At 39.3% G+C, this 12,215-nt stretch overlaps 1 protein-coding gene across 3 annotated transcripts in view; it reads left to right on the forward strand.

The window, feature by feature from the left end:
- The window catches only part of LOC107047366 (transient receptor potential-gamma protein), a 39,685-nt gene that overhangs the window by 24,028 nt on the left and 3,442 nt on the right, over window positions 1-12,215 (forward strand). Inside the window, exons 3-16 of one of the 3 annotated variants that reach the window (XM_015270133.2) lie at window positions 1,963-2,093; window positions 2,198-2,474; window positions 5,000-5,148; window positions 6,224-6,419; window positions 6,509-6,679; window positions 6,831-7,065; window positions 7,526-7,643; window positions 7,750-8,034; window positions 8,622-8,755; window positions 8,839-8,971; window positions 9,047-9,242; window positions 9,404-9,598; window positions 11,415-11,640; window positions 11,799-12,137. In XM_015270133.2, coding sequence (XP_015125619.1) covers window positions 1,963-2,093; window positions 2,198-2,474; window positions 5,000-5,148; window positions 6,224-6,419; window positions 6,509-6,679; window positions 6,831-7,065; window positions 7,526-7,643; window positions 7,750-8,034; window positions 8,622-8,755; window positions 8,839-8,971; window positions 9,047-9,242; window positions 9,404-9,598; window positions 11,415-11,640; window positions 11,799-12,137 — 2,785 coding nt within the window. The remainder of the gene's footprint in view (window positions 1-1,962; window positions 2,094-2,197; window positions 2,475-4,999; window positions 5,149-6,223; window positions 6,420-6,508; window positions 6,680-6,830; window positions 7,066-7,525; window positions 7,644-7,749; window positions 8,035-8,621; window positions 8,756-8,838; window positions 8,972-9,046; window positions 9,243-9,403; window positions 9,599-11,414; window positions 11,641-11,798; window positions 12,138-12,215) is intronic. The other 2 variants (XM_015270137.2, XM_015270142.2) reach the window with 2 other exon arrangements.

Raw genomic sequence — 12,215 nt, forward strand, 5'->3', positions numbered from 1 at the left:
GAGAGAGAGAGAGAGAGAGAATTGTAACGCGACATCCGACAAGGCCACTAGTGTTTGCCCTGGCGCTCCCCGGACGATTGTCCGATGGCCGACCACACCCTCGTGTACAACAGTCACTCGACATCCCTCTCTTTCATTCCAACATTCTAAATCCTACCTTTTCATCCTGAAAATCGCACGAGCTTTGAGTGTGCCCCCATTTCCCGTACGTGGGTTGGAAACGACTTATTTACGCAGGACATGTGGGCGAGTGCGTATTATCTCAAGAGGGGGTGAGGGGGAGGGTTGAGGGGAGGGGGAAGGGGGCAGGATCGATTGAGATAGCGAGGGCATATGAGGGCAGCAACAGGTGGCGATTTTCACGTTTCTTCTTTCCAATTATGAAGATGGGGGGAAATATCGATGCTGGAGGGAAAGTCGGGAAGTTGAATTGTCTAGAGCAGCTCTGGGAATATTTCAGGGATTATAGGGTGGTGAAGGAGCTAACGGGTTCGGTAAACGACTTGGGGAATTTTCCGAGTTCGAATGGAGTTGGCGGAGTTATTTACTTCGATTGTCTCGGAGATGCATTGCGGCGCGGTTCGGTTACTTTTGGAGAGGTTAATTACGGGCTCAGGGGGCTGCGGTGATGATAGGGGGATTTGTGGTGTCTTAGTGGGTCAGGAGTTCAGGGAGAGGGGTTTGGACACTGGTTCAGGTTTTGTGAGCGTGTAAATGCAGTCGTTTGGTTATTTTTGGGAGGCGAGTGAAGGAGGGTTCACTAACTTTTCAGAGTCTTTGGATTCAAGACTTGAATTTAAGGAGTGGGGTGAATTCAGGTTGCGACTTGAATGGAGGTCATTGATTTAAATTGTAATTTGAATTTAGGTTGAGACTTAAATTCAGGTGGTTATTTTTGGGAGGCGAGTGAATGAGAGTTCACTCACTTTTCAGAGTCTTTGAGTTCAAGACCTGAATCTAAGTCGCGGGTTAAATTCAGGTTGCAACTTGAATGGAGGTCACTAATTTAAATCGCGATTTGAATTGAAGTCACGACTTAAATTCAGGTCAGGAGTCAAATTTGGGGCGGAGTATGAAAGCAGGTAGTGACTTAAATTCAGGTCGTGTCACAAATTTATAGTGTGATTAGGGCATTATCGAGATTTAGGTCGCGAAATGAATTCAGACTATGATTCGAATTGATTCCTAGACCTGAATTCAAGTCGCGATTCGAATCGAGGTTGCAACTCAAATTAAAATCGCAAATTGAATTCAGGCTGGGACCTAATTTAGACCGCAATTTGAATTTTAGTCGAGGCTTAAAATCAGGTCATGGCTTAAATTCAGGTAACGAATTGAACTCCGGCCGCGACATAAATTTAGAATGTCACTTGAGTTTATTTCGCGATTCACATTCAGGTCATGACTCAAATTTAGATGGTGGCTTATCAGGTTGCGGTCAGAATTCAGGTCACGATTTTTTTCAGCTTGTGACGCAAATTTAAATCGCAACTTCAATTCAGGTTAAGACTCGAATCTAATTAGTGGCTTAAAATCAGGTCGCAATTTTGAATTTAAACACAGACTTAAATTGAAGTTGCGTCTTGAATTTTGGTTGTATCGCAAATTTATGTTGAGCTCTAATGCACGAGAAATCAACGGTTGTTTATGAAAAAATTTATATCTAAAAAATCGCCTTTTCGCCCTGGAAAATCATCGATCCTGCCACTCCGCCAAATTGTAAAGATCGTCTTTGACGAGAATCATATTCTTTATCCGATTATAATTTCACTACAATTTCATTTATATTCTTATCCTCATGCCATCTTCACTCGAGATCATCCAGTCATATAGAGTCACACAGTGATAATAATTTCCGACCTAGCTATCTCCCAAAACGCTAAAATATTAAAAGTCAATTAGTCCCCGGGGTATTTTCCACGTTCTCCCTAAATTAAAATGCATGAATTGGCTTGATTTCAGAGACAAAGTATTCACGGTATGATGGAGGAGGAGAATGTTGTCCGACCCCACCAGGAGATCGCCAGTCTCTCTCTGGCTGAGAAGAAATATCTCTTGGCAGTGGAACGGGGCGATGTCGCCTCAGTCAGACGGTAATTTACTTCGTATTTGACTTTCCACAGTTTCTCCTTAACGATGCTAAATTGTAACAGTTGAATACCTAGACAAATAAAAACAAATAATTGTAATATTCCAGGATGCTGCAGAAAGCCATGGAGGACAAGTCGATAAATATGAACTGCGTTGACCCGCTGGGTAGGTCTGCACTGCTCATGGCAATTGACAATGAGAATCTAGAGATGGTGGAACTTCTCATAAAGTACAAAGTCGATACCAAGGATGCACTGTTGCACGCTATATCCGAGGAGTTTGTGGAGGCTGTTGAGGTACTTCTTGAGCACGAGGAGACTCTTCACAGGGATGGCAAGCCCCACGTAAGCAGCCCGGCTGTGTCGTCCGCTTGTCATATGACAGTTCGTAGCTTGTTATCTGTTCACATTGATTTAAGGATTTTTGGGCATTACTGTAATTATTGTGATTATTTTATTTGATGAGGCCACTCTTTTAGGAGAACATGGAAATTTCATGGATTGTTTAATAGTAGTTTTCAGGAGAGCGACATTGAATTCGATTTTGGAAGAAAGAAATGGGGAAATTTCTTATTTCACGGAGAATTCGATGGAATTTTACAAATTACTTGAATTTCCCGGATTTCTGTCATTTTTTGAGGCAATAATTGAAGTCAAATTGTGAATTTCCAATTTCGAAATTCCTTATTTCCTCGGTAGAACTATAGCTTGATAAATGATTTCAAAGAATGTAATGGAAATTCAGCCAAAAATTTTCAACAAGGCAATTCAATTGATTTATTCAATCGTTAGAGATTTTTGATTTTTTTCTTGTTACTAATTAGTAATATTTTTCAGGAGAAGAACATTGAATTATATTTCTTGGAGCAAAAAAATTACATAATTTCAAATTTCACTGGAGATTCTACGGAATTTCAAATTTTTGAGCAGCAGAAAGACGAGAATGTCCCAATTTACTTGAATTTTCTCGATTTCTATGAATTCCCATAGAATAATTGAACTGAAATTGACAGTTTTCATTGACATTTTTACCAAAGAGTGACTTTTCAGTTAAACTATAAGTTGATAAAAATTTCCAAGAAATACACCGGAATTTCAACCAAAAATTTTTAACCGTGCAATTCCATTAATTAATTAATTAATTAATTCCATCGATCAAAGATCTATGCATTCTCATTCATATTTATGCATGAAATAGAGAGTCTGATGCATTAACGACACGATAAAACGAGATAAATCAGGAGGAAAAATTTTCCTTCAAGTAAAATCTAAATAAAATTGACTTATCCCGTTTCGCCACTGAGTTAAAAAACTATACGTTTTGGTGAGAAATTCAGTTCAGCTGTCGGTCAGCATCTGCGAGATGCGGACTTTAAATTCGGTTGTGGTCCTCTCCATTCATTTTAATCATATTCTCGTTCCCTGTAGTCCAAGTGAATCATGCAGGTTTCATTACGGAGAAAATATTTAGTTAAAATGTTAGGGTTTTCCGGTAGCTTGTTGCGGAGAGAATTGAGTAACGAAATTACGTATAGCGCTGTACGATATAGTGCCATAATTACGCTGTCTTGGTTCAGCCTGATATAGAGAATATGAATAGGCATCCGTAGGCCGGATATTCCTCTAGGATACGCATTTCCGGCTTGATTAAGAAATTCCTCTCCCTACAGATGAGAAGACACTAGAAATATGTCTCGGAATGTCTTAGAATTGGTTCCTGAAATTTGATATAGCCACATTCCGAAATTCCTCAGTCGCCTCCTGCCCAAACATCTTTAAAGACACTTACCATCCCCCACGCGGAGAGAAATTTTCTAGAAAAATTCTAGTACGAGTACTGGAAAAAATCACAATCCACCGGCTGTGAAAAATTCTAGTGTTGTTACGATAAAATTTCTTGGTATTTCTGGTTAAATTTCTGGGGATTTCTGTGAAATGTTCACAGAAATACGGGGAAAAATTCACGTTTTCCCCAATAAAATTTCTAGTGCCGGTACTGGATTTTTTTCCTGGCCGTCACTTTGCGCCTCTTTTCTCGTGCTAGCACTAGAATTTTTTTAAAAAATTTCTCTCCGTGCATAGAATCTCCTATAACTGCACACGAAAAACGACAAGGGAAAATCCAGCCCTGTTTACTCTATTTCATCCCTCTTTGACACTGTTTTACCCTCAAAAAAGGATAAAACAACTCTAGTCTAGGGATCAATTACACCAAAAATCCCCCATACATTTGAGGGGATTTATCCCCTAGGCGAAAACAAGATCAAAAAATAAAATGGGAATTAATTCCTTCTTATCGCCCGAAAAACGACGAGGAAAAATCAACCCTCGTTCACTTTATTTCACCCCCTAGGCGAAAAAAAAATTAAAAAGAATAAAACCGGAATTAATTCCTTCTTATCACACGAAAAACGTCGAGCGAAAATCAACCCTCGTTTAGTTTATTTCATATCTTTTTGGGAGTACTTTATTTTTTAAAAGGGATGAAATAAGCAATATGATGGAGAAAGCGGTGATATAACTCTATATTAATAGATCAATTACACGAAAAATCCTTCATAAATACGAGTTGTTTCATCCCCTAGGCAAACCCTTAAAAAAATAAAAACAGAGATCGATTTCTCATCATTTTCCATGTACAGCGCACTGTGCTTTTAGTGTTCAATGTGTAGTCATAGTTCCCTCACAATTCTGCACGCTAGACCTCTTTGTCTTCCGCTCCATCTCCACTCAAATCGTATTCATTGCATCAACCGAATTACCATTCACTTATCCAGATAAATGCATAAATTCAACAGTTGTAAATTGGAATGATGATGAAAGAAATACCACTTGACATGCCTGAAGCACCCTTTTATCCGTTTGAATATTTAAATTTAACATTCTTGAAAAAATAATCATGAATTCAGAGCTGGGAGGCTCTCGATCCAGACACAGCGACATTCACCCCCGACATCACGCCTTTAATACTCTCGGCCCATCGTGACAACTATGAAATCATAAAAATTCTTCTGGACCGAGGCTCGGTACTGCCGATGCCCCACGACGTGCGCTGTGGGTTAGTTGAAGATGAATAATATGGAGAGAGCAGTCGCAGAAAAGAAGTTTCTAGTTTTACGAATAAATTTGCATTGCCCTTAGGGTAAGAAACTGTTTGCTCAATTTCAGAGGAAAAATTGGAACTGAAAAACGAAAATAGGGAATTGCAAATGGATAAAAATTGAAAATCAATACTTTTTCGCCAATTTTAAAGGAATTATTTACATATTTCCAGAATTTTTGTTAAATTTCGGTTTATACTTGAAACTAGAAACATTTTTTTTGTTGAGCAGAGCTGGGCCAAATACTATTTCGAATATCCATTACTAGTTATTATCTTGGAGTTCTTGAACATCATAAATAAAATAGTATTTAAATAATTTGGATCAAAGAAATGCTATTTCAAATAACTCATCGAGTTTTCTTGCATTTTTTAAATTATATTATTCGAAATTTGTTTACGGAAACCGTATTTTTTTAGGCATAACATCGATTTCTGATAAAATTCTGAATATGAATAAATTTGTTACGATTCCGAATACATGATTTTCATGGTGGAACATTGATTGTTTATAAATCATTTCAGTAGCGAAGTCGTAAAACGGTGCAAGTCAATTTTGACTATTACTCAATTTTCGATGGATATCTCGGAATATAAGGGAGATATCAAAATTTTTGTTATAACCTTTTTTGCAGGGCCGATTGATTGCTACAATAAATATAATTACGAAAATTTCGCCATCTGCCTTAGATTGGGAAATATTCCTCAAAAACTCAACTGAAGGATAAGTCGACTTCAACCGTTTTACCACTTCATTGATTCACTGATTTATAGAAAATGCTCGTAATTTTCAAAGCTTGCAATTTTTAGATCATTTGATCAATCTTTCTCCAAAAGTGCGCTTTCTAATTTTTTCTCAGATCTTTAAAATATTTTCTACCGGTTCTACCGGTTAAATAACAAAATAGAAAAGCATTTCACTGGAGAACAAACAGCCAAAGTACTTGGATATCCTTAACTCTCGCGGAATAGTGCCCAGCTCTGATGTCAAGTCCCAAAATAAAACTCAATTAACCATCACAAAATAAAACAGATGCGACGAATGTGTAACATCGAGAATGGAGGATTCCCTGAGGCACTCGAGGAGTCGTATAAACGCCTACAGGGCGCTGGCCTCCCCCTCTCTCATAGCCCTGTCTTCCAAGGATCCAATTCTAACGGCTTTTGAGCTCTCCTGGGAGCTGCGTCGATTGTCCTTCCTCGAGCACGAATTCAAATGCGAATACCAGGTGTGGTTATTCAGAATGCACTCAACTGCGTTACACAAACGTAGGGAATCCATTTACATGGTGCTTTGTATGTGTCTCTCTGATCGCAGGAACTCAGACGACAGTGCCAGGACTTTGCCACAGCACTCCTGGATCACACTAGGAGCTCTTACGAGCTGGAAGTGCTACTAAATCATGATCCAACGGGACCAGCCTTCGAGCACGGCGAGAGAATGCATCTGAATCGGCTCAAATTGGCCATCAAGCTCAGACAGAAAAAAGTAATGATCGTGAATTGCTCTTTCATCCCCTCGATCTTGCCTCTATATTTTTTCCTCAGCGAGTGGTGGAAGTAATTGGGGGTCCTTTCATTTAATTGAGCCTTAAGTTCATTTGAGAGTGGGAGAGGTACATTTACTATTCTATTTGCAGTTTGTTGCACACCCAAATGTCCAGCAATTACTGGCCTCAATTTGGTACGAGGGACTCCCTGGCTTTCGTCGCAAGAACATGGTATTACAAGCCCTCGAGATTGTACGTATTGGAATTCTATTTCCATTTCTCAGTGTCGCGTATATCATTGCGCCGCACAGTGTCTTCGGTCAGACCATGAGAAAACCCTTTATCAAATTCATCTGTCACTCGGCGTCGTACTTCCTATTTCTCTGTAAGTTTAACTTTTCGGCGATTTTAATCAGTCAGTGTTCTATAAATTATGTCAAGAATTGCTGTTATACATTATTTTTTAAATTTCTCCGTAAAGTTTCAGGAAATTTTGCCGAACTCTAATTTCATTATTCAGTGAAGATTGAAGAAATTGACAATTGAAATGACGAATTTTAACGTTTTTTTCCCTCAAACTAAATTCAATGTCACTCTTTCGAATTTCATTGAGAGTAAATCCGTCAAGTGGTTCCATCACCGGACGCGTCCCGGAAATAGCGTTTGCAGTACTTCCGACGGTTTATTTTAGCTCCTCTAATGTTTTTAAATGACAAGCATTGCGGCTATCCTTGCACTCCCATGTCTGAAGTGAATATCTCCCAAAGCAATAATTTTTGACATAATGTTTGAAAACCCCTACAATACAAAGCATCATCCCCTGATATTTGTTTTGATACATCCAGTCATGCTGATTCTCGCCAGTCAAAGAATAGAATCGGTGATCGGTCTGTGGATGGGTCAGGACATTGATGAGCACGAGCCAGAGTCGAAAAGGGGTGCTGCACCGACACTAGTCGAATGGTATTGATCCACTACAAAGAATAATTGAAATGCTAAACCGACAATTTACGTAATTTATACAATACACGTAACTCAATGGCATTACTTTTCTCTCATTGCATAAAAGGTTCATCTTGGCATGGGTATCGGGGCTCATTTGGTCCGAGGTGAAGCAGCTCTGGGATGTGGGACTCGAGGAGTATGTCAATGACATGTGGAATGTCATTGATTTTGTTACAAATTCACTGTACGTCGCGACAGTTGCATTGAGAATAGTCGCTCATTTTCGAGTGCAGGAGGAGAATAAGGGACAATTGCCAGGATCAATCGTGGAACTGCAGAGGGAGGAGTGGGACACGTGGGATCCGATGCTCATATCCGAGGGTTTATTCTCAGCTGCCAACATCTTCAGGTAAATAAACTTTTTAAGTGGATAAGGCAGACGATGATTCGTGGCCTGTGGGGAAAATGGGGGTGATGGACCAGTGTAAAATGTAATAACGTTATAACAACCATTCACGGAAAAAAAATTCCTGAATTGAGTATAAAATATATTTGAATCAAGTATATTCTATACTAAATTGGGAAATGGGTATTTCAATTCGAAGATAATTCTTTTGTGTCAGGCCGGATTGTAGCGAGCCTTCTGATGTGTAATATAAGGGTCAGGCACTAAATGACAGAATATAAGGGTCAAAAAGTCGGTGTCCGGTAATGAGGGTTTACATATAAGTCATATATTATACTTCATCACCGTTTTTAGCTCTTATATGACCCGCGTTGCCTGACGCCCACTTTTTTTTACTTTTATATTCTGACCCTAATTTTTTGATCCTAATATTTCGATCCTCATTTTTTTTTTATCAATGACATTCTACATAATCATTCCAAATAATCATTCTTGAATGGAAACACCCATCCCCCATTCGAATAAAAAATATAATTGAATCAAGTATATTTTTTTCCGTATTCATCACCAACGTAATTGTTGATGTCTAGCTCACTGAAGCTTGTCTACATATTCTCGGTGAATCCCCACCTTGGGCCCCTCCAAGTATCCCTATCCAGAATGGTGATGGACATTATGAAATTTTTCTTCCTCTTCGTTCTCGTCTTATTTGCATTCTCCTGTGGTGAGTGGTACGTCGTTGGAAAAAATATTCTCCACAATGTGTCATGAATTTCTTTCAATGGTTTTTCGCCTCCTTTCATCAAGGTTTGAATCAACTCCTATGGTATTACGCTCACATGGAGAAGAAGAGATGTCCAACAGCAACAATATATCCCCACAACAATAACATCACCAACAGCGATACCAATGCCTGCATTGTCTGGAGGAGATTCGCCAAGTAAGTTTTCGATGAAAAAGCCGTTCGCTTGTTTGAGGAGAATGCGCCAGTCACTCATCAAGTTTTCTCTTGTAGTTTATTTGAAACAACGCAGACACTTTTCTGGGCAGTGTTTGGCCTCATTGATCTCGAGAGCTTCGAACTCGATGGCATCAAGGTATTCACGAGGTTCTGGGGTATGCTGATGTTCGGAACTTACTCTGTCATCAATATAGTGGTGCTCTTGAATCTCCTCATCGCTATGATGAATCACTCCTACCAGCTCATCTCCGTGAGTCTCATCTTTTACCCATTCTTCGTATTTTACGTTTTGTGTGCTTTTTCACGCTCGTCTTTCATCTTCATCCATCTCCCTAATGCGTCAATGCACCTTTTTACGGAGTTTTTTTTCTCTTCATCTTCTTGTGTCACACCTCGTGTTCTTGCGAATAGGAGCGTGCGGACGTCGAGTGGAAGTTTGCGAGGAGCAAACTGTGGATCAGTTACTTCGAGGAGGGGGGCACTGTGCCACCACCTTTCAATATTATTCCCACACCGAAGAGCTTGTGGTATATTGGGCAATGGATACATAAGAAATTTTGCGGGCACAGCAGAGCTGCTAAGAAGGAACATATGAGAACCATTCGGGTGAGTTATTTTTGTTGACATGTTCTCGTTTTTATTGCTGTCGTTTTGTTGATGTTGCGGCGAGGTTTTTGCACTCGGACAGTTAATTTTTACTTCAAGAATATTAAAGTCACCATTCCCGGGGAAATAACTATTCAAAATTTCCTTACAATTCCGTTTCTCCACGTGCAAATCGTTCTATTACGGATGTTCGGTGAAATATTTGTAATTCCTCGTCTCTTGTTAAACTTTTCGCATTTTCAGGCCAGTTCAAGTCCACCGTATTTTGATATTACAGGCTAAATTTTTTTTACGGTCTTTGAGTCCCTTTTCGGGTCCCATTTGGCACTCTATCCAACCGTACGTACACTGAGAAAAAAATTACTTTTGCCAAGTAAATTAACTTGCCACAAGTAAATGTATATAAATTTTTGCATTTGAAATGTGTGGATTTTTTTGTAGTTAGTAATTTTACTTGGCAAAAGTAATTTTTTTCTCAGTTTATGCGGCTGTGGATTCTGCACTGTATGTTAGAACTGAGGAGATTGTGCCCCTCGGAGTTACCCCCACTTTACCCATTCCCCACTCACATCCTTGTCCCCACCTCTGAAAACCAAAGACGCAATCTCCTCAGTCTGACCGTACCGCATTCGTACTCCTATAGAACACAGGAGTAGCGTGGGAAACCACAGGAAACCCATGTCGGTACAGACGGTTGCTCTATTAGCAAGCTTCCGTTGAAAAATTCGGCTCCACTTGGGATCGAACTCACAAGCTTTCGCACACTAGACTTGCGTCTAGCCCACTCGGCCACCGACGTTTTTTTTTACCAAACGTAAAACCAAATTTATCTTCAAAATACAAAACCAGAAAAATAATAAGTTACCGTATTCAAAATTTATATCAATTTGCGTCTAGCCCACTCGGCCACCGACGTTTTTTTTACCAAACGTAAAACCAAATTTATCTTCAAAATACAAAACCAGAAAAATAATAAGTTACCGTATTAAAAATTTATATCAATTTCAGTTAAAAACTCATAGTTCTAAAAACATTCAGAGTCAATACAATATCTAATGTTTATAACAATATTATATTCCGTTTTTGAAAGAGTGAACTGTTTAAATGAGTCTTATTAGAATAAATAAATACTTGACCAATTGGTTTGGCTCTCGCTTATGTTTAATGCGCCCCCAAAAATAGGTGAACAAAAAAGGGCTTCACGGCCACCCCGTGGAAAAGTATGTAAAAAATACATATAATTTAGGCCAATTTAATATATTTTTCGAATATATATAAAATGTATATGAAATATATATGAAACACATATAAATTTATATTTTATATAAAAGAAGAAATCAGAATAAGAAATAAGAATTTTCTCGTCGTATATGAAATATAAATTTATATGTTTCATATATATTTTATAAAACTTTATATATAAACCAGGCCAATTCCATATGTAAAATATGTAGTTATAATTATAATATATTATTATTTTTTTCCGTATGGGCACCGACGTCGGTGACAGACAAAATTGTATTGCTCAAAGGTTAAAAGAATTACACCGCGTTTGAGTTACATTCAACATACGTCTTTCGACATGAACAGTTGTTCTTCCGAACCTCGCGACAATATCGGGTATTCGACGAACTCCCCCTCGATACCTCTGAAATTAATCTCGTCGTTTTGATATCCGTTTAATGACAACTACTCAATCTCATTCCGGCGGAAATACCAAAAACAATATTATTCCCGAGCTCTGTTTCAATTCGACAAATTACACCGTACCCCTCCTACATTTGAATGCAGCTCATCAAGATGTATTGACTTTCAGCGAAAAGCCCAACAAGCCAGTGAGCGTGATCTGAGATACCAAGGCATAATGAGAAATCTAGTCCGACGATACGTGACTGTTGAGCAACGAAAGACCGAGGGTGAGGGTGTAACCGAGGATGACGTCAATGAGATAAAGCAGGACATCAGTGCTTTCAGATGTGAACTCATTGAGATATTGAACGCATCGGGAATGAAAACATCAACTAGCTCATCAACCGGTACCGGTGAGCCCCGAGGATTCCCTCCTGCTCTCTATCCATCAGTTTTCTCTCTTAGACCCATAGTCGTCTCTTAGATAACAAATTCTCCGGCTTTTACACCCAATTTTTTTTCCACACGCGGCTCTCGGAAAGGATGCTGAATAAATTTGAGGATTTTTCAGGCGCTGGGGGGAAGAAGAATCGACAGAAGGAGAGGAGATTGATGAAGGGGTTCAACATTGCGCCACAACCTGGGGGCAGTGGTAGTCTTCCACCGGTTGCTGAGTATATTGCGTCACTGCAGCAAGCCCAGCATGATCACAAGACTCGGGAGTTGACGAGTAGCACTCTCAGTGGAATATTCGCCCCTGTGACTGCTCTCAAGAAGAATCCACATCACATGAGCACTAATAGTGTTCCAGCTACTTGTAACAGGCAGAATAGGGCCTCCAGGAATGGCTCGAGGAAGAGGAGGTGGGGAACTCTGATCGAAGCTGCTAAGGTTCGGTCGAGATTAATAGGTGAGTTGGAATGGTTCGACAAAAAATCTTGCTCTCAACTACTAATGGGGTTAATAATCCTCCTCTGATATACCTTTT

This window comes from Diachasma alloeum, unplaced genomic scaffold (genome assembly GCF_001412515.2).
Source record: "Diachasma alloeum isolate Michigan unplaced genomic scaffold, Dall2.0 Dall_scaffold_00183, whole genome shotgun sequence".
NCBI lineage: Eukaryota > Metazoa > Arthropoda > Insecta > Hymenoptera > Braconidae > Diachasma > Diachasma alloeum.